Source organism: Phaseolus vulgaris, chromosome 2 (assembly GCF_000499845.2).
Source record: "Phaseolus vulgaris cultivar G19833 chromosome 2, P. vulgaris v2.0, whole genome shotgun sequence".
NCBI lineage: Eukaryota > Viridiplantae > Streptophyta > Magnoliopsida > Fabales > Fabaceae > Phaseolus > Phaseolus vulgaris.
Window position 1 is genome coordinate 41,103,986 of NC_023758.2, and position 22,969 is coordinate 41,126,954.

At 32.9% G+C, this 22,969-nt stretch overlaps 2 protein-coding genes and 1 long non-coding RNA gene across 3 annotated transcripts; 2 read left to right on the top strand and 1 right to left on the bottom strand.

Moving 5' to 3' along the window:
* The first annotated feature begins 895 nt into the window (after positions 1 to 895).
* Positions 896 to 2,814, top strand: LOC137812145 (P34 probable thiol protease-like). The gene is made up of 4 exons (XM_068614057.1): positions 896 to 1,529; positions 1,711 to 1,934; positions 2,070 to 2,204; positions 2,368 to 2,814. Exons 1-4 carry the CDS (start codon positions 1,049 to 1,051, stop codon positions 2,632 to 2,634), a joined length of 1,107 nt encoding a protein of 368 aa, XP_068470158.1. The 5' UTR covers positions 896 to 1,048; the 3' UTR covers positions 2,635 to 2,814.
* A 7,243-nt stretch (positions 2,815 to 10,057) lies between these two features.
* LOC137812146 (calmodulin-binding receptor kinase CaMRLK-like) lies at positions 10,058 to 13,598 on the top strand. Its single transcript, XM_068614058.1, has 2 exons — positions 10,058 to 12,026; positions 12,729 to 13,598. Exons 1-2 carry the CDS (start codon positions 10,634 to 10,636, stop codon positions 13,364 to 13,366), a joined length of 2,031 nt encoding a protein of 676 aa, XP_068470159.1. The 5' UTR covers positions 10,058 to 10,633; the 3' UTR covers positions 13,367 to 13,598.
* A 3,713-nt stretch (positions 13,599 to 17,311) lies between these two features.
* LOC137809774 (uncharacterized) lies at positions 17,312 to 18,016 on the bottom strand. Its single transcript, XR_011080807.1, has 4 exons — positions 17,964 to 18,016; positions 17,720 to 17,887; positions 17,537 to 17,640; positions 17,312 to 17,462 (listed from the first exon to the last, which is right to left on the bottom strand). It is a non-coding gene; the product is annotated as an uncharacterized lncRNA (long non-coding RNA).
* Positions 18,017 to 22,969: the final 4,953 nt, after the last annotated feature.

A 22,969-nucleotide genomic window follows, 5' to 3' on the forward strand; every position in this document is an offset into this window, starting at 1 on the left:
ATTTTAAGTCTAATATTTTATAAGATTAAAAAGTTTATAATTTTGTATGGTTCCTTAATTAAGTAAATGGGGAGGCTTGCTCTCCATGCTAAAAGACATCTAGCACGTTTGTCTGATTTCAAGAAAATGAATAGATACTAGAAGCTAACTTTTCAATCATCACATGCAATTAGTTGCACTCTTCTAAAATTCTCTAGACTATTTATTAATTGTGTTATATTTCTCTCTATTTACTATAATAATATAATGAATAGGTGCTAAAAATATCAGAACTAACCTTAGAACTAAAAGAATACTTATATATACTCACAACACATCATCAACATAGTTTAAAATCACATTCTTGAGACAATAACTTGATAGTTACCAGTTGAAAGCTTTCATTGGTATTTATTTGATGCTGAGAATATCTAGTCTGACTTCTCATTCACGGGTTTGGCAGTAGTAATGTACTCTAGCAGAGAAACGTCACCCACTCTACCTTTCTCTTCTTTCTCTTTCTCTGCAGCAAAATTATCCTTTAAAAACCAAGTTTTCATATCTCACCATATGAAAAATTTACTTCAATAATGATATATTATTCTTCTTACAGAATATATGAAATAATTAACTTCATCTCCATTTAAATAAATTATATCATGACTGTATGAAACAGGTTGATTGTGGAAATATCATGTCTTTTTCTCTACAATTATTTGCAAAAGCACATATGATCCGCATAACTTTTTTTATTTATTATCTTCAACGTTTTTTATCACCGTAATATCATTTGGAACCTCGCTAGAATGAAAAGATAAGATGACATGAGATTTGTGGGAATAAAACTACATATATGACAATTTTGGAGGTATATGGAAAGAATGATTAATATGCGTACGTCTCCATTCACACAATTGGATTGGAGCCCCTAAAAAACAAACGAATTAAACGTGGGTATCAATAATTCACCTAGGTGGCACATGAAGCAACTTCATCACGGACACAATATATGTTACTCAGATACATAAGAACTGTATAACTCAACACTGGTTACTGATTTCTGCAGGTGATGAGTTCGAAGATGACCAAGTTGTTTCTTCTTTTCCTCGTCCTTGTTTCCTTCATATGTCTCTCCTTTGCTTTTCCGAGTGCCTACACCATTCATGGCCGTGACAAGTTGGACAAGTTTTCCTCGGAGGAAGAAGTGTTGCAACTGTTCCAAGTGTGGCAGAAGGAGCACGGGCGTGAATACGGCAACCCAGAGGAGAAGGCAAAGAGGTTCCACATTTTCCAAAGGAATTTGAGGTATATCAATGAGATGAATGCAAAGAGAAAGTCAGGGACGCAGCACCGTTTGGGTCTGAACAAGTTTGCTGATACGAGTCCCGAGGAGTTTGCGGAAACCTACTTGAAAGAAATAGATATGCCCTCCAACTTGGGGAGTAGGAAGATGCAGAAGGATGATGATGATGACTGTGAAAACCTTCCTGATTCTGTAGATTGGAGGGAGAAGGGTGCTGTGACCGAAGTTAGAGATCAAGGAGAATGCCGTAAGACTTCACTTATATTAATAAACTAATCCAAACACAAAATATTTTGCAAAAAAGAAATAAGCATATAGAACTATTGTACTTCCATAGACTTCTATCTCTTCTTCAATATTTTCATTTTGCAACATTAGCAACATGCATGATTTTGTACTGATTTAACATGTTATACTTGTTTTATTAGAGAGCCATTGGGCTTTCAGTGTGACAGGGGCCATTGAAGGAATAAACAAAATAGTTAGTGGGGATCTTGTTACCCTCTCTGCTCAAGAACTCGTGGACTGTGACCCTTCTAGCCATGGTTGTGCTGGAGGATTTTACTTCAATGCATTTGGTTACGTTATCAACAATGGTGGCATTGACACAGAAGCAAATTACCCTTACACAGCCAAAAACGGTTCTTGCAAGGTCTGGTTTACAGTTTATTTCTCCTAGCATCCATAGCCTACATTTTCAAAAAGAAAAAGAAAAAAGTGTGACAATATATTTTTCTAGACATTATCTTTGTCTGCTCATTTGAAGGTTTTTGTTTTTTTCTTTAAGGTAAATGCAAACAAGGCTGTTAGTATTGATAACCTAATAGTTGTGGATGGGACAGAAAAAGGTCTCTTGTGCCGTGTCAGTAAGCAGCCTGTTAGTGTGAGCATAGATGCAACCGGTCTTCAATTTTACACTGGTGTAAGAATATTGATTTCTCATAATGGTTGATTAATTGAACATATATGCTATATAATATTGTCTAGAAAGATTATGCAGATTTGAAACTTTTGGGTACGTACAGTGTTTTAGATGGTTGTGTGTGGTGGCTAATTGGTGAATTATTGTGTTGTGTTGATGACAGGGAGTGTATGGTGGTGATAACTGCTCGAAGGATTCAAGGTCTGTAACTCTTGTGTGTTTAATTGTGGGATATGGTTCAGTGGGTGGAGAAGATTATTGGATTGTGAAGAGCTCGTGGGGTAAAGATTGGGGAGAAGAAGGTTACCTCTTGATGAAAAGGAATGTTAGTGAGGAGTGGCCTTATGGTGTGTGTGCCATCAATGCTGCGGCTGGTTATCCCATCAAAAGGGTTTCATCATCTTCACCTCTCTTATCTGCAGCCATATAGTGGATTAGAGCGTAGTGGAGACTATCCATCCTTTTGAAACCACTTTGTATATGTTGCCTTGGGTATGGGCATTACTACTTAAGTATTTGCCCTTTCTCCCAAAATAATAACGTTTATCAACTACAACTCTGCTAATTTGGCTTAAGGTGCTTTAATAAAACAATGGATGGTAGTTCTATACGAGTTGTTTTGGTTTTTGTTCCTTCGATACCACCACTCCCACAAAGGCTGTTATATGCTTATAACTAAAATAGAGGGTAAAAGATTAAATATGGCATGAAGGTTTCCTATCCTCTTTTAATTAGAACTTCGATGACCTTTTATATAGTTAAATTGTTAATATTGTCATTTCTTTTTATATACTTTTATTTAAATTTCCTAAATGATATCATAGTAATTATTTCTTGGTAGGGTAGTAAAAGTGGATTGTGGTCCAAGTCAACCTGGCTCGCGTCATACTGAAGTAAAACTCATTAATATTTTTTAAAATTGTAGTGAATCCAATTTCACAACCTGACTCATCTGGGTTAAAGCCCATGGAACCGTCCACCAAAATCACACGTGTAACCTAACTTATTTGGTGGCAATTTCTTCCTGCAACATATATTTTTTATATACACCTCTCATAAGGTTTTAAATCAAACTTTGCTCTTGTCACATATTTGTGTATGGATGTCAATATCGGAAGTCAAATATTTGTCTACGGATATTCGCATCTAAAAGTCAACTTTGCCTATGGATATTAGTATTTGGAAGTGTCATATTTGTCTACGGATATTGTATCCATAATTGTACTCTTTGACTATAGATATACATATCTAGAAGTCAATCATCCTCAGTTTTTTTTTTTTTGTAATGTAATGATTTTGGTACAATCGGACATAAGCATCTGGTATAGCCCCGGATATGCACATCTGGAAAAGAAAAAACACTTCTGGATACAGATATCCAAAAGTCACAGAATTTGCGAAAACTTATTGCATTGCACTGCACTGCATATCAGTTCCCACAACCATATCTCTTCTCCAACTCCATGAATGACAACTCTTCTCCTCCTCTCTGCCGCCGTGCATTAGAAACTCACTAATATGTCGTGCCTTAGATAGTCAGTGAATGTTGGGTGCACAAGGTTGGGTGTAGAGGATGCATTACCGTAGTGGAAACCTATCTTTTATTTCATTAATGATACCATAAACATTTCATATAGTTCATTAAGGGTACACAGGACATTTCAGAGAGTGTTGTTGGGTGTATGTCAAAAATGATATAGTGCAAGGAGAATTTGTCTTTATTTGTTATATTCTAGGGATGACAATATGGGTTGGCTTGTCTCACATAGGTCCGCCTCTTGTTTGGCCCACGAAATGTGGTCGAGTTGGTCTGTCCCGTGTAAGGAGTGCAGACTCATTTCACTGACCCGCCTCGCATAAGAGGTAACCCGTGAGCATTTTTTTCAAAAATTAAAATTTCATTAATTATTAAAAAACTTATTCCTACAACTGAAAAAATTAAAATTTTATCTCTGTTTCAATTCATTCAATTGAGGTAAAAATATAAATTCAAGTATAAAGGTTGTTAGAAGACTTAAATAAAATAATTAAAGTTTTGCTTTGCATCTATTTTTCATATATATGTTTGTAAATATATAAGAATATCTTATCAAAGTTTTGCTACAAAATATTTTAACGAAGTTGACTAATTTTTTAACTATCCTATTGAAATATCCTCTTTATATTATTTTTTATTAACAAATTTTTAAAATAAAACTTTACTTAAAACTATATTCATTATCACTCTTCATACTAACTCCATGGTTCACCTAAAGGTCTGGTCTTGTGTAACCTCTAAAGTCTCTTTTACCTGTTTTTTTTCTTTTCTTACTGGTGTTTGGATCTCCTAATTTGTATATATTCGATTAAACATAAATGATTTACTTAGGTTGGTCAGACTGTATTTGCTAAAGTAGGAAGTTAGTGACAAACTTCTGGAATAAGGGACTGTTCGTTTTTGTGCAATTTTGTCCATGGTTAGATCACTCTAAAGTAATTTTTATTTATTTATATTTTATTGTTGATCAACAAGAAAACTTAACTCCATTAAATGATTAAAATAAAACATTATTTTTTGTACATTAAATTATTATTTTTAAATAAAATAAAATAAATATTACATTGTAATAATGAATTAATAGGATATGATTTTTTTAAAATACAGTCTAGCGGGCTAACTTGACGCAACACGATCGAAGTTGACTCCAAATTATGCAGAATGAGTTTTAAACAGATAAACAAGCCAAATTAAGCTAAATTAGGGCTGATGTTGCTAACCCTATTATTTTCTCTTGTTCCAAGAACACCTTATCCATCTAATTGTCCATCTTCATCTACATCTCCATGTATTAGACCTACTCTTTCTCAGTCCACCTGTCACTTCCATTCTCATCTTTTACCTATCTTGAGAGAAAATATGAATTTGACAGAAAAAAAAACTTTAGATTAAAGAAAAAAAATGAAAAATGAAAGAAAATAAAGAATTTTTTTTATAAATAATAGTTTGATATGTTTTTTAATTAATAAATTATAACATTACAAAATTATTTTTATAGTTAAAATTAATTTAAAATAAAATATTATTAATTATTTTGTGTGTAACTCGTTTGTGATATTAATACATACAAAATTGTAAAAAAAAAAGTAAAATTGTAAATTTTGTAAAATCAACTAAATTTGGTTTGAAAAGATTGCATCGAGTTAAGATTAAAGATAATAAAAGCATATAATACATAGAAAAAAAAATACTTAAAATAATTAAGAAAAAACAAACAATAATATATGAGAACAATCATACGATAAATAATAAAGTCTTTCATGGAAAATGGATAGGTTGGCCCATTTGACAAACTCCTCAATTTTGCATTAAATCTTGGCATCAAATTGGTGCACACAATTATTCCACATGGTTCAAACATATCTTTTATTTGCCAACAACTTGGAAGGTTATGTGAGAGACATTTGCTTAAATTGACTGTCACACATAGGACAACACATGTACGTCTCTTGCCATTTTATAATCCAGTATTAAATAAAATAAAGAATAAGAATTTTAACGTATAAATAATTTTCTATTTATAAATAACATAAATACAAAATATTATATATGAAGAGAGGTTTAATCATCTTTCCAAATTGAAATTTTATTATTTAATATTTGGATAAGTTAAAATTTAAATATTAAAACAGTTTTCAGTAACTTAAAAAGAAGAAATGGAATCATCATTACCAAATTTTTTTTTTCTCTCTCATATATATATATATAGAAATTATGTAAATTAGGAAGAATCGCTGCCCGAAACACCCTGGAGTAACAGCCCTGCATATGATGACACTCTAAAACATCATATCAATCAATCACTAGGTTTGCTGACTAAAATAAAAAATAAAATAGAAAACACAACTTACATAAAAAAAAATCAAAAACTTCATGCCATTCACAATGACTCAATTTTAAATAAATGTAATCTAGATATTTTGTTCACTTAACAGATAACTTTTTATCTCAAGGTTCTCAGTGGAAATAAAATTGTAAAATTCATCAGGTTAACTTCATCTTTAGTGGAAATAATTATCAGGTTAACAAATTTATATATGTTTTTTTAATAATTGATATATATTTTTATTTAATTTTGTATTTAAACTATATTTTTAATTGATATATTGAATATTTTAAACATTATATTTTTTTTACTTATGATAAATTATAGAGTAACTTATTATGAGCTACTTGTTCTCGATATGATTAATCATGTCTTTTTAATTTAAAATTGTACTACCTCTCATTGAAAAAGAAATATAGTATGTATAATGTTTAAAAAGTTTGAAAATAATACGATGAAGAAACATTTTCATAATTATAAAAGCTAACGTTTTTTTAAAGAATATTGTTGTGGTAAAATTAGTAATAATGATATTATTTGTTTAGAAGTAAAAAATAATAATTAAAAATATTCATAATTTTTATTTTGATAAATGGTATTGCATATACATAATATTTTTTTGTATTCACAATTTTAAGCATTATTATTTTTAGCAAGTTGTATTCTTCATCAATTATGTCACTACAAGAAAATCATGAAATAAAAATCAATTTTAGAGACAAAAAATAATTAGTTACTATAGTGACTAAATGAGTAAATTAGAGATATTTTAGGAACTAAATAAATTTTTGATTTCTATATTAATTTATATTATTGTGAAATAGTTTCTAAATTGAAATCTAATTAGCAACCAATGTTTTTGCTACCAAATTTAGAATCTAAATAATTGGCAGTTAAAACATTAGTAGCTAATTAGATACAATTTATAAACTATTTAACAATAATAGAAACTAATTTAGAAACTATTTTTTTTTAGTTTCTAAAATGTCTCTAATTTAATTACTATTGTGACTAATTATTTTAATTTCTAAAAATTAGTTTCTATTTGATGATTCTCTCCTAGTATGTTTACACCTTTACATATTATAAATCATAAATTGTAGAATGAATGGATTAAAATCAAACACTTTATATCTTGTTATGACATAATAGTAAATATTTAAAGGGTGTTGAAGTAACTAAATTTGTATTATTCTCAAAAATTATTATTATAATATCATTGTATTAGAATACATATGTTTATCCTAAGAGATTGGTGTTTTGTGAACACTTCTAGTATGCAGATGAAATATTAAATCATCAAAAGGAATAATAGAGCAAGTGATTGAATGTTGCACTAGTAGCCATTTTGTCAATCTAACGCATAATATTTATGTCTATACTCAAAATTTGGGAGTTGTATACTTTTATTTATTATGCTAATCTTTCTTTTCGACTACACTCAATACTGAAAAATTATGTACTAGTAGATATTTTATCAATCTTATTAACAATCTTTTCCACGAAACTTAAGATTGAGAGATGTGCATACTAGTAGGCATGTTGACTAACCTTTATCATGAGGTCATTAATTGGAATGAAAGCTAAAGACTCATTGTAGATGGCAATCATACAAAAATTCTTTGATCACTTTTGTAATATTTCCTATAATTAAGAAAAACAAACCCTTATATTCTATTAATTGTTATCTAAAGATGGAATCTGGATATTATCACAATTTACAAGAGTTGCCTTTAGTATGACCAAATCAATATAATAATTAAATTAATTAATTAATTAATAAAAAATAAAAATTATAAAATATAGGCCTCGATAAAATAAATCTAATTTTAACTTGAAGAAGATTAACCAAATATAAATGGAAGCTAAATTGAATTAGAAAAAAAACACTGGTATTAAATACTCTAATTTGATATGTACTCCTAAGATCTTAGTTAAAATATAAATAAATTCAAGACAAAAATGGATTAATTATGCCAACAATCCCTCCCTTTACAACTTTTTGTTGAACTAATCTTGCAAACAATTAATAAAAGTTTAAGCTTCAAAATAGTCCCCTCTTAAAAATATGTTAGCAAAAAGGGGATGTTAATAACAAGCCCGTGATATATTATTGTCCTTCTAAGCCCACTTTTCTCGGAGGACTACAGCCACACAACAATAGTCACATTTTTTCATCGAGTTATATGAATTTTTCTTTCCTTTCACATATGTAAAGATTAGAAGAGATGTTTATGTAGAATAAATGTGTTTTAGTTAATACACTTAACCATATAACTTTGTAACAATGCATATATAATATGCAAAATTAAATATTAGATAAATTTATTTAATAATTTTAAAAATATTTAATTATATTATTAATAACAATATATACTTATAAATAATAAAATAATAAAATAAAATTATAATATCAACAAAATCTATGTAGTTATATAAAATAACAAATGTATATAATAATAAATATTATTTTCAAAAATTTTAATATATTTAATAAATTTATTTCAATTCAATATAAAATTATTTTTTATTACAAAATAAGAGTATTTATTAATATTATATATTAGAAAAAATTAATTAACTCAAACCTAAAAAAAAAATATACCATAACTCTCGTTATTAAAATATTTTTTAATAATAAAGATAAATTTGTAAACTTATATTTTACACTTTTAAGATAATTTTTAAATTTTTTTATAACTATCACATCACTCACAAATTTTAATAAATCATCCTCACAAATTCATTATATTATTTCTCAATCTAAACAACAATAACTCATATATCCTCACACATCCTCTATAATCCACTCATTCTCCACCCAAAAATCTTTCCTTAATCTAAACATAGCATAAATGAATGGAGGCAGAGGATATATAGGTATTAGGTAGATTTATTAATTTTAATAATAACAGCGATAGTTTATAATTAAATGAGAATACAAGTGTACAATGATTATACTTGTTACATTATTTATATTAGTTTGAAGTATAAGTGTGCAAGTTTAGGGAATTTTGGATTGAGGGAGAGCGTTGGATGATAGCTGCATCCTCTTAACTTACCATCGAAAACGATTCCAAGTTATTAACAGAGAATCACTACATACGAAGGCAAAAGGAAGAAGCCAAGATCACGTGCCAGAGAGATGACATTTAGCACCTGGATCAATCTATACTTTTAAACCACTCTTTCTTTTCGCCTTAATTTTATTACTATACCATCGCGTTGCAATTTGTCATTTTCTCAAACAGGAATTTCCCTACCTGTTTCTTTCGTACACCTTATTCTATTTTCTTTTATTTATTTTAAAGGAAATTAAACAGGATGAATTAAATCATCTAGGAGTAGTTCCTAAAAACATTTTTCTTTTTTCTCATTTAAATTCTGTTTTAGTATTATAATGTATTTAATTGGTAAGAGAGGAATTTTGATTTTGATGGGGTGCTCTTGCTTATTGGTTAGTTGGAGATATCTTTCAAACCACATGTTCTAATTAACGTGTAGGAATAAATTACATGGGAGAAGCTTGGCAATTAAAATGACTAAAGAGGGACCAAAAACCTTTCGTAACTGATCGGAGGACTAATTTAGTGGAAGACCCAGAATTATTGAGTCAAGTATTTTGTAATCTAGTGTTTGCATGTGATTTGTTTTAGACAATAATTGCAATTGGTGTTTGACCCTTCTCCACACACAATCTATCATACTCACCCATATTAGTCAATACAGTTCTATTATTTTTTTGTGTCCAAACCAAACATATCACTCTTCTTGCTTTGTCGAAAAGACTAATCATTCTATCAAACTATAATTATTCTCTGCTGATTCCTCTGATTAATGGAGCCATTATCATCAAATAATTTGATTTTACGTAACATGGATGTGTGTTCCTCCTTATATTCATGTTGCAAAGTATTGTCAACTCTTGGTTTGGACATGTCATTTGTGACTTCTACTGTGGGCACTACGGTTTAGCTGAACAAGTCTCCCATTGCATCATATTCTATTTGGATCATTAATGCATCATAGACTCGAGTAATTGAACTGGGACCCCATTAGTTTCAAAGCAAGCCCAAGTCATCTTCAAAACTCTCTTTCCAGATTGAAGTTCATAATTTGAGTTTTACATTCTATCTCAATTCCCACACTTCCCCTCAATTAAACCATACCCAACAAAAAAAACATCCCCATATTCCATACCAATTACGTCATGGCAGCAAATACTTTAAATGAAATCCAAAAGTCAAAAATAAAATAAAAAAATCGCAATCACCGCATCACTGAGAGCTAATCTTATTTTTTTTTTATTTCTTTTAAAAGACTATTCTTCCCTCTCTTTTTTCAATTTCCGTTAAATTAAATTATCTGTCAAGTTTCACCTTCCATGTCATGTTCAATCGCCGTTAACTCTCCCTTTAAAACATATGACGCCGTTGCCTCCTTCCCACTTCCTCTATATCCACTAGCCGCGAACCTAAGCAACATTAGAGAAAACAAACCAAGCTCTGTTTTTTTTCTTTTCTTTTCTTTCTAGCTAGGACAGGAAAACCAAAACAGTGGCGCACAATGAAGCCCTTTTGCAGATTCTTGATTCTCTTATCGCTATTTTCTCTGGTGGAATCTTCATGCAACAGTGATGAAGAGCACGTCTTGGTGTCGAAGGCTTTCAAATCAGTCTCTGGCTTCAACGCTTACTCCTGGTTCCAAACCAACTGTTCACAAGCTCAAATCACCAGAATAGTACTTCCATCCCAAAACCTCACTGGCACAATCTCCTGGGGTTACCTGAGGAACATGTCCAACCTACAGGTTCTCGATCTCTCAGGAAATTCCTTACAAGGCCACGTGCCAAGCTGGTTTTGGTCAACTTCATCCTTGTTGGAAATAAACCTCTCCAGAAACAGGTTCGGAGGGAGCATCATTGTTCACTCCTCCAAACCCACACCACAAAATACCTCGTTTTCGTTTTCATCCATTCAAACGCTCAATCTCTCCCACAACAGGTTCACCAATTCAATCCAACTTTCTGCCTTCCAGAACCTTAAAATCCTCGACCTTTCCAATAACAACCTGCGAACACTCCCCTCCGGACTCCAAAACCTCTTCAAGCTTGTACACCTCGATCTCTCAAACTGTAATCTCCAAACCAACGTAAAACCAGTTTCCTCTCTTCACTCTTTTCGCTACTTGGACTTATCAAACAACACCTTCGCGGGAAATTTCCCTTTGGATTTCCCTCCACTCTCCACCCTCGAGTTCCTGAACATCTCCTATAACAACTTCACCTCATCAACTAGCCTAACCAAATTCAACAGTTTCGGTAAATCAGCTTTTGTCCACGCTGGCAACAATTTCACCTACGACAACACCGCGTCGAAAACGACCAACAGCAGTAAAAACTCAGCGCAAGCCACCCACAAGAAACAAGGGAAGAGAAAATCCAAAGCGCTGATTGCTGCAGCCTCGTCAGCAGGATCAGCCCTTGTCCTAATTCTGTTGTCCATTTGGGTACTCCGCATTATTATTCGGAAGAGGAAGCAACGCGCCAAGAGGAGCAAGTGGGCGATTTCCATGCCGGTTCCACATGGAATGAACGTGGTGACTAGCAGGGTGGAGAAATCAGGGCCGTTCGCGTTCGAGACTGAATCGGGGTCAACGTGGGTGGCTGACCTGAAGGAACCGTCTTCTGCGCCGGTGGTGATGTTCGAGAAGCCGTTGATGAACCTTAGCTTCAAGGACCTCATTGTTGCCACCTCACACTTCGGTAAAGACTCGCTGCTCGCGGAGGGAAGGTGTGGGCCCGTTTACAGAGCCGTGCTGCCGGGGGACCTCCACGTGGCAATCAAGGTCCTGGAACACGCTAGAGACGTTGATCCTGATGACTCAGTCGCCACGTTCGTTGACCTCTCAAGACTCAAGCACCCCAACCTGTTGCCCCTCTCCGGTTACTGCATTGCTGGTAAGCGTGCCGTACTCCACACTCTGTTTCAAAATAAATGTTTTTTTTTAATTTTCGTTGCTCTGCGCTCATTAATGGCTTTCACGGGTTTTAATTTTCTAATGTCTTTGTCTGTTCTGTTCCATAACATGTTGCCTTCTGTTGTGTCATTCTTTCCTCTCGTTCTTCCCCTAATATAAAATCTATCGTCCCTGGTTATGATTGCGCGTGGTAATTCGTGCGCACTGTACTTTCCGCAGGTTTAATTTTTGAGTTCCCACAATTGCCAAAATCGTAATGTACTTACCATTAACTTCTTTTCATCCAAAATATATTATCGCGTTGTCTCAATGGACCCATTCAATTTTAACTTAATTTTAATTTTGAATCCACTGTCAATAGCTCGCAAATTTTAGTTTGTTTCTTATCCAGCTGAGAGAACATGACATAATTTACAAGGGAAAGGAAGATATCAAGTTACCCGTTGTAGTACTAGCACACATTAGTACCCATTCCTTTTCAATTTAGTATAATAGCTATTAGTATCATTTTTGTATGGTTATCAAAATTCTTTTTAAGTATTCTATACATAAAAGAAATATATAAAAGATGTTACACTTGTCTAATCAGAAAAAATATGTGTATATATATATATATATAATAGGCGTATTAATTTTTTGAACTGCATAGTTATATTTATTATTATTTTGGTGAAATTCTCAGGTAAGGAGAAACTGGTACTGTACGAGTACATGGCGAACGGCGACCTAGGAAGATGGCTACACGAGCTTCCAACTGGGGATACCAACGTGGAGGACTGGACAAGCGACACGTGGGAGATTCAAAACGGCGTCGTGGACGATGGATCCCCAGAAAAGATGGGGTGGCTGACACGACACCGTATCGCGGTTGGTATAGCGCGTGGTCTCGCTTACCTGCACCACGCGCGTTCGAAGCCCGTGGTGCACGGCCACTTCGTCACCTCCAACATTCTACTCGCCGACGATTTCGAGCCCCGGATCTCCGATTTCGGGTTGCGACCCGACCCGAACCCGAACGGCGGCATTGAGGCCGACGTGTACTGCTTCGGGGCAGCGCTGATGGAGCTCCTAACTGGGAAGGAAAGCACGGCGGAGACGGTGGCAGCGGCGAGGAAGGCGGTGAGGGAGGGGAACGGCGTTAGGGTTGTGGACGAGAGGCTCCTAGTCGGTGGTGACTCGGTAGTGAGTGAGATGGTGGAGAGTCTCCGAGTGGCGTTTTTGTGTACGGCGGAAGATCCTTGGAAGAGGCCAACAATGCAACAGGTTTTGGGTTTGCTGAAAGACATTCGTCCTCATGAACAGCAACTCGTGACGAGTTGACTCGTCAAACCCTGAATTTATTTTATTTAAATTTTTGGGGGAAAAGAAAAAGTGGAAAAGGACAAAAGAATGGGCAAGAAGAAGGGGAAGCGGAGAGAGTAGTTTAGTCTTTTTTGGGGAGGGAGCAAAGGAGCAGGGAATCCCACTCAGGAGTTTCCATAATTTTATTCCTTTTCTACTTTTTTATGTGCTCTCTTCACTTTTAAAATATACAAATTTTTTACTTTGTTCATTTTATTTTGTTTTACCCTCTTTAAGTTTCTTTCTTTTCTTTTTGCTTTATTCTCTTGTTCATTTATTTATCTTTAGCACACGGAAGCCAAAATGCATGTTAATTCGCAGTGACGTGTTTTGGTGCGCTAGTCTTTAACTCTTGAAGGGGACCATGGACGTAAACATTTGTAGAAACTTTATGAGGTGCTTTCATTCTTTATTTGTCAATACGTGGGCCTCATTTTCTGCTGCTGCTGCTCGTTATTGGTCCAACGAGTGACCTTAGGGACCTACTTGTTTACCATACCCCAATTTTTCTCTTTCAATGATTTTTCATGCAAAATTATATGAAAGACCACTCATTCCCGACATATATTATGGCCATTAATGACAATATTGCATTAACGTAGAAAACTCTGCCAAATTGATTGCAAAATATCATGTAAAGTCAGTCAATTACATATTATATCAATATTATTATTTTTAAGATAATCAGCATAAAAGTTAATAAATTTATCAATTATGCATGCTTATCATCGAATACCGTCATGGTAATCAGCATCAATTTGTAAACTACCAACTTGCTTCTTCTTTTTTGTTTAAATGGTAAGGCAAATAAAGCTTCAGATTGATTAATTACGCATAACAATTTATAGAAGATACATCTCCCAATTCCAAGTAATACACGTTTCATGGAAAATTATCCACAACTCAATTTTAATAACTCAAGAATGTCTCCATCTTTTAGACAATGAGTAAACACCCATTAATATCACAAATAACTATGTTCTATATAAAAAGTAACTGCAAAATGCATAATTGAACCATTATAATTAAGCTTGAAATGTTTTTAAGAGCACAAATATACTCAAAGCAGCTACCTTAATATTTAATTTACATTTAATTAAGTATTAAGCTTCTTATCAATTTTAATATTTTTAATTGAGTTTTTATTAAAAAAATCAATTGAGCACCTAATTTTTATATTTTTTTATTATATTTCAATAATTAAATTTTGGTGTTAATTAACACTTAAAAAATCAGATTTATTAGCGGATTTCTGAGTCCATAATCAAATTTAGCGTAATTTACTGAATTTATAAAAATTCAGCATTAATATTATTTACAATCTGATTTCATATATAAATTCAGCATTACATATAAATTATTACCTACGGATCTTTATTTATAGATAAATTTTACATTATACACAAATTTTACTAACGAATTTATATTCTAGGTAAATTAAATATTATTATTAATATAAATATTTTTATTAACATTATTAACAATATTAATATTTTTATTTATACCATTATTATAATATCAATAATACTAAAAACATATTAATACAATTAATGATATTAATAATACTGATAATATTAACAATATTAATAATATAAATAATCTTAATAATATTAATAACTATAATAATATGATATATTATAATATAAATAATATTCATAAATAATAATTATAAATTATAATTGTAAATAATAAGAAAAAAAAATAAAAAAAAATGATATCATTAAAGAAAGGTATGCTACATCACCTTCGGATGTACTCATAGATTATAGTGGGTAAGTATTACATATGGACTTAAGTTGGTAGGTATTAGATACGGACTGAAGTTAGTGAGTATTACCTACAAACTCAAGTTGGTGGGTATTACTTACAAACTCCAGTTGGTGGGTATAATACTTACGAACTGAAGTTGACGGGTATTACCTAGGAAGTAGAGTTAGTAGATATTACATATAGACTAAAGTGATGAGTATTATCTACATACTCTAGTGGATAAGTATTTATCCACAACTCTTGGGTTGTGTTTAGTTTTCCTTTAAAAAGTTTCTTAAAAAAGTTTCACTAATTATCTTTTTTTATATCTCTTTAAGATTAAAAACTTGCATATTCTTTTAACTATCACTCATAACTACAAACACACAAGACAAAGGTAACTCTCAAATAAAGGATATAGCAAGAATTCTCAACAAAGGTAAGTATTTTCACAAAAAAAAAATACAAAAGTTTCATAACAAACAATTCACAATCAAGCTTAGAACTTTATGTTTCTTCTTTGTGTGTTTTTTTTTTTATTTAGTAATTTTAAATAATGAACTCTTCAAACTTTTGTAAATGTATAAGTTTCATTAATATGATTGTTATTTGGTGTAATATTCAATATTGGTATCTTTTTATGCTTAATATCATGATCACAATTTTTTTTTATTGATATAACTTGATATTGGCTCATCTTAGCATTTAAAGTTAAAAATGGAATGCCTGGATTTTATTTTGAATGTTTCATATAGAAACAAGGATATTGCACAAATATTTGCAAAGTAAAAAATAATTTTGTCTTTGCTTATAATAATTTGTTTTTAGATATGAATATTTTCTAAACATTATTAAAATATTTAATTTCTTCATATATGTCAAAGTAGTAGATTGAATTATAACTTTATATATTTTTTATGTAGAAATAATATTTTGTGATTATAATTTTTCAACATATTCAATAATCAATAATTTTTTAACACAAAGGATCACGTCATTGTTAAATAGTAGCAAAAATCTTGATAACTAATTAGATATCAATTTATAAACTATTTATCAATAATAAAAATTAATTTAGAAACTAAAAATTTTTTTAGTCTTTAAAATGGTTTCTAATTTAAACACTATAACAATTAATTATTTTTTATCTTTAAAATTGATTTTTATTTAATAATTCTTTTTAGTGAAAATTTAATTCTTAAGATTCATCTTTCTAAATCCCAAAATCACCAATCCTCTTTGGCTTGCAAATAGACTCCCAATTTTTAGTCCATGAAACTTTCTACAACTAGAAGTGTCTCTCCACATAAAGTTACAACACTTTCACGAACAGATATTGAAAGCAAATTTGTTTACTTTGCATAATTAAAACCACGACTTTAGTTACACACCAATAATTGGTTTTGGAGGAGGATTTGGGGATCTTTATATATATAAGATGACAAACGTAATTATATGCAATCACTAGCGCAGATATGTAAAACAAATGCGGCTATTTTAAATTTACAAATGCGGTCATAAATCACATTTACAAATGCGGTTACCTAAAATAACCGCATTTGTATATTATTCTGAATTAGGAAGTGGGTTTGGGATTTAGGATTTATGAATGCGGTCTTGGTAAAAACCACATTCATAAATCACTATTTACAAATGCGGTCATTTAAGAAGACCGCATTTGTAAATGCGAATTCACTATTTACAAATGCGGTCTTGATAAATGACCGCATTTGTAAATAGTGCTTTTTTTTTTAAAGTTCACTCTGTTTTGTGTAGAAACCATATATTTAAATAACCTGCATAATGATCAAACCCAGTCAGACAAATACAGAAATGTAGTAATCAATTGAAATCATCAAAATGTACATTTACAAGTGATCAAATTACATATAATAAAACCACTATTGTTTACCTATGCTAGAGTTATAAAAATTAATGAAATATGTGGACCAAGAATCTCTAACATATGAAATGCCTTCCTCACTCATTGGTGTTTCTTCTGTGAATAACTGCATTGCAAAGTTGACATAAATTAGTTTCTAGATATATATATGTTCAAGAATTATAAAAATGATTTAACATATACCTTTTTCCAACCAGTTTTAACACCTAGTCTTATAATGGTAATCATCCATTGCATAATGCAATAGCCACACTCATAGCTTCCTAGTTGTTTATTACACTATAATTCAATAAAAAGTAATATGTTAGTATATTGATAAACAATGATAATAGAGAAAGAAAAAAATTACAAACCTTTACTCTTATGTAGTTCAAATTATTTGAACTGGATCGACCTTTTAGGATGTTATATCCACGCCATGAACTGGTTAATACAAAAAACCTCGTTAGTAGATGGTTAATTAGTAACATACAAAGTTAAGTTTATACTATATTTACGTATCAATGATATCCTTAAATTTTGTGGGCATCTTCTTGTGTAGGGAACAGAACCACACAACAGTCTTATCAACCATTGATAAGACAAGTAACTGCCAATGATGCTTATATGATCAATGAAAAGAGTTAGTAAATATTTAAAACATGAAATAATAATAATTGATGACATATAATTAAACTTACTCATTAATATAAGGGCATAAATAAATTTGTTTTCCCTCTTTTTCCAGGATGTTAGTGATGTATGCTTGAGTCTCAGTTGAGTTTGGTCCAACGGGATTAGTATATGCAGGATCTAAGAATCCATACATATTTTCCTTCCCCTCAGTGATACAGACTCTATGCAAAAACCTACAAGTTTTTAGTTAAAGCATAATCAATAATAATTTAACATAAAGTAAATTGAATAATAGGTAAAGATACTTACATCATAAAAAATTGAATTATACTTATATTGAGCTCCTGTTTCCCAGATATAAATTCTGATAAATCAGTGTTGTAAATCATCAGTGGCAGTTCAGTGTTTATTTGAAAAAATGTATTATCCCACGGAACTGGAAAAGGATCATTGCCAATCTGACTAGCAATGAGACGTAGGGAAGCCATAGGATCGTCAACTGGAACCTCACGCTTCTTTTTTGGACTTGGTGGCTGAAAAGGTTTCTACAAGATAAACAACATTTGTATTAAATTATATGTAATATATAAATATAAATAAAAAATAATATAATGAAACGAAATTATTACATGAGGTTCGGGCATAGATCGAATGAGCTCTCTGGGCCAGGCAACGAATGTCTGAAATGCATCGGCTACAGTGGTTACCTCATCTGAAGGTAGTGGGACACGAGCATCAGGAAATCGTACTTTTTCAACTGTTATCTTCGCCACATCAGGGGAGAGAGGAACGTTATGTAAGGTGGTGGCGTTTTTATAGACTTTTCCAAGTGCCACCACCCGAGGAAGTTTGCCGCACACTACCAGTAGCTCACAATCCTCTGTCTGCCCATTGATATCATCCCCTGATGTTGGAGGACCCGCACAACTCCCCTTTGTGCTCTTGGGAGTGGGACTAACAAGGGGTTCAATCGGCTCAGCACAAACTTGTTGCGATAGAAACTCTTGTCGCATTCGATCATTCTCCTTTTTCATCTCCAGCCACATCAAATCAGTCTCCTTTCTCATCTCCTCCATTATTTCTTCACGTAACTTACTCTTCTTGGAGGAGGAGGATGGCTGTCGTTCTGAAACTCCAAAATAAAGTTTAATTCCGACCCCTTGTCCAGCGGCACGAACACGACCAGAGTGTTCAGGTCGTCCAATTGCTTCAACCAGGATATCGTGACGACCTTCAGCAACAAATTTACCGTCGGATTCCAAGGAATCCTGCAAGAGTACACAAAAATCATATTTTCAATCATTAATATAATTAATGCTTTAAAAAAATTGAAAATAACAAAAATAACTTACAATTTTTTCGATTATAACCCCGGATTGCTCAGAACTTGGTGCACCCGACTTTTTAATTCGGGCCCTCTTCCATTTTACATGGCGAAAAGGTGGTGATGGAGGAGAAGTGACCCCTGTTTCCACATTCTCAGACAACGTCCCCTGTTGAGATTTCTCCTTTTCCACCATAAGTGTTTGCTCAAGTTTTCTATACCCCGAACGAGACATAACGTGCGGGGTAAGATTCTTCAAAGCTATCTCTTGAGCTTTCTTCCGACGATCCTGTCATAATTGAAATAAACAAACTGAAGTAAATAAGATAAACTTATTAATGTTATATAAACAAAAAAGTTACTTCACTTACCATCCAAGCCTCATTTTCACGGCTTTCTCTAAAAAGACGCCATGTCTCTTCATCAATATGTTGGTACTTTAAACATGGATTTTCGTCTTTAAGGTCGCCAAAAATGTATCTCGAAGTCAGTCTTGACTTAAAGGTACGAAATTTAAGTGCGATATTGGATAATATCTTTGATCAAAGCGGTTCCACATCAGGAATGTCAAAGATTGCCTGGAAAATAACATCATCAAATTAAAATTAATTAATCAATATTAAAAAGCATTATATGATAACAATAATAATGTAAAGCTTACCAGAACATCCTCCCATAGCATGTTCCGATCAACCTCTGAAACCTCATCCCATGAATTAATCAAAATGGAGAGCCTCTCACGAGAAACAACTCCAAGATAGCTCATAAACTCATCTGCCTTAGGACCAAAAGCCACTCCAGTGTTGACGTCAATGTCAACATGTGTCTTCTCACCAGTAGCACGTCTCAATGCAAGACGCTTCAATCTAGTAGGTCCTTTACTGCCTCGTCCAGATTGAGGTCTGTTTGGAGTCTGGTCGTCATCCATGTCTCTGTTAAAAAAATTAGGTAACAAACATTAGTTAATGTGCATCGAATTAAAATCATATAAAAATAATACAAAAAATTCTAAATGTTTATTTACATGTTGCATGTGGGTTGAATGTTTATATGTAAATTCCTTCATTGTGGTCTTTACGGGTTGCATGTACATCATCAAGTACATCGTCATCTTTATTAGTTATCATTGGTGTGAATGAACGAGTTTCGCCATTTTCAATATCATCTATGGCTTCCCCTTGTTTTTTCCCGTGTAAAACGACATACCAATGTTCTAACGTAGGATCTTTCACATAGAAAACCTGAGATGCTTGTTGAACCATTATAAATGGCTCATCTCGATACCCTATCTTTCGAAAGTCCACTAGTGTGAATCTTGATTCATCAATTTTAACCCCACTTTTATTGTCAACCCATTTACACTTGAAAACTGGAACAGAAAACTTAGTGTAGTCAATCTCCCATATCTCTTCTATAAACCCATAGTATGCCATTGATCCAAGTACTGGATTTGTATCTTTCGAAGTCGAAAACTGCATTGACTCGGCTTCAAGAGTAACACCAAAATTTTGAATTGTACTCTTTTCATCCATGGACTTTGTGTAAAATATACAATTATTCACTTCGTACGTTGTACATGAGATGACATCAAACTTCAATCCAGCAGCCAACCAAGTCAAGGTCTCTGATGCCGTTGAATCCTTGAACACCTCATCTTTAAACCAAGGCATGAAAGTTCTATTATGTTCCATCAAGACTCATTTCTCTACTTGTCTTGGGTTATTTGCCTTCACAATGGCTTTATGAGCTTCTATGTAAGGTACAACTTCATCTGTGTTATTCAATATGTACAAATGTGCTTGCAAGACTTCTGATCGAGATTTGCTTACAATATTCACACCACGTAAACATTTAGTTGTAGAACGCCTGTGGTGCCATGAATTAGCTGGAACACCTATTGGATTTGCTTTTGTCATGTACTCTGAACAAAATTCAATACTTTCTTCAGCTATGTACCTTTCAATCATTGAAGCCTCTGGACGATAATGATTTTTCACATAACCTTTCAAAATTTTCATATACCGCTCAACAGGATACATCCATCTTAAGTACACTGGTCCACACAATCTAACCTCTCTTACCAGATGCACCACTAGATGAACCATAATGTCAAAAAAAGACGGAGGAAAAAACATTTCCAATTCACACAAGATAACAACAATTTCATTTTGAAGTTCATCTAGTTTTGAGGGATCAATGACTTTACAACAGATGGAAGAGAAGAATGAGCACAAACGAGTTATGGTGTGTCTAACATTTTTTGGTAAGATCCCACGGATAGCTACCGGCAACAACTGTTGCATCAAGATGTGACAATCATGAGACTTCAACCCAATTAACTTCAAATCTTGCATTGACACTAGGCTCTTCACCTTTGAGGAATGTGTTTGTGGCACTTTCACACCCTTTAGACATTGACAAAAACTAGTTTTTTCATCTTTTGACATTGTGTAACAGGCTGGGGGCAAATATGTACGCTTACCCATTTCTATGGGTGCTAACTCGCCGCGTATGTTCATCTCAATCAAATCTAAACGAGCATTTAGACCATCCTTCGTCTTCCCGTTAATGTTAAGAAGTGTACCAATTAAGCTATCACACACATTCTTCTCAACATGCATTACATCTATACAATGTCTGACTTCTAACCTCGACCAGTACGGAAGATCAAAGAAGATTGATTTCTTCTTCCAAATATTTGTCACAGATGACTTTTTTTTGGGCTTACCGAAGGTGTGGTCTATGTTATTTACCTTTTCGTAAACCTCAACACCGGTTAATGGAGTTGGTGGATCACTACCCTCTTGGTGTCCATTAAAGGCTTTTTTCAACCTCCGGTAAGGATGATGACTTCTAAGAAACCTCCGATGCCGAAGATATACTGTTTTCCTTCCATGTTTCAATTGTTGAGAAGCAGTGTCTTCTTCGCATATTGGACACGCTTTGTGACCCTTAACACTATAACCTGATAAGTTACCATATGCCGAAAAGTCATTGATGGTGCAAAATAACATGACATGAAGCTTGAAAGTTTCATTAGCAAATCCGTCAAATACTTCGACACCCTGGTCCCACATTAACTTCAAATCTTCAATTAGGGGACTTAGATAAACATCAATATCATTCCCTGGTTGTTTCGGATCGGATATCATCATAGACAACATCATGTATTTTCGCTTCATGCACAATCCAAGAGGTAAGTTGTAAATAACTAGTAATACAGGCAATGAACTGTGATTTGTACTCATATTACCAAATGGATTCATTCCGTCTGTAGCTAAACCAAGTCGGATATTTCTTGATTCTTTACCAAATTCTGGAAAGTCATCATCAAATTTCTTCCATTGAATAAAATCAGTTGGATGTCGGTACATGCCATCGCATTTCCTCTCATCTGCATGCCATCTAAGATTCTTAGCATCGTCTAGGTTTGCAAACAAACGCTTCATCCTTGGAATGATGGGAAGATACCACATAACCTTCATTGGGGTCCATGCTTTTCCATGTCATCAATAGAATCATCATCTTTTTGTTTCAACTTATAACGTGATAACCCACACCTCGGACAACTTTTCAACAATTCAAAATCTTTCCGGTATAATATACAATCATTAGGACATGCATGTATCTTTTTGTACTCCATACCCATTGGACAAAGAATCTTTTTGGCCTCGTAATTACGATTAGGTAGACTATTTCCCTCTGGAAGCATATCCTTCAACAGCTGGAGCAATTCCGTGAAGCTTTTATCAGTCTATCCGTTTATTGCCTTCAAATTCATCAATCTTAACACCGCCGACAACCGTGTGAAGTTAGTTGATCCAGGATACAAAGGAGTCTCTGCATCTTTTGACATACTTTCATATCCATGCGCTTTTGCAAAACACTCAGCTCCCACATCACGAATCATGTCCTCCAATCGATCATCATCTCCATCATCGTGTACTGCTTCATCCATGGTAGAACCCACATATTCTTCAGTTACGGAAAC

What these genes read in the sequence shown, in the direction of transcription:
- LOC137812145 (XM_068614057.1), top strand. Translation starts at nt 1,049, where the DNA reads ATGAGTTCGAAGATGACCAAGTTGTTTCTTCTTTTCCTCGTCCTTGTT. An exon ending in CCAAAAACGGTTCTTGCAAG is followed by an intron (nt 1,935 to 2,069) that starts GTCTGGTTTACA and finishes TTTTTCTTTAAG; the next exon opens with GTAAATGCAAACAAGGCTGT. An exon ending in GTCTTCAATTTTACACTGGT is followed by an intron (nt 2,205 to 2,367) that starts GTAAGAATATTG and finishes TGTTGATGACAG; the next exon opens with GGAGTGTATGGTGGTGATAA.
- LOC137812146 (XM_068614058.1), top strand. Translation starts at nt 10,634, where the DNA reads ATGAAGCCCTTTTGCAGATTCTTGATTCTCTTATCGCTATTTTCTCTG. An exon ending in CTCCGGTTACTGCATTGCTG is followed by an intron (nt 12,027 to 12,728) that starts GTAAGCGTGCCG and finishes TGAAATTCTCAG; the next exon opens with GTAAGGAGAAACTGGTACTG.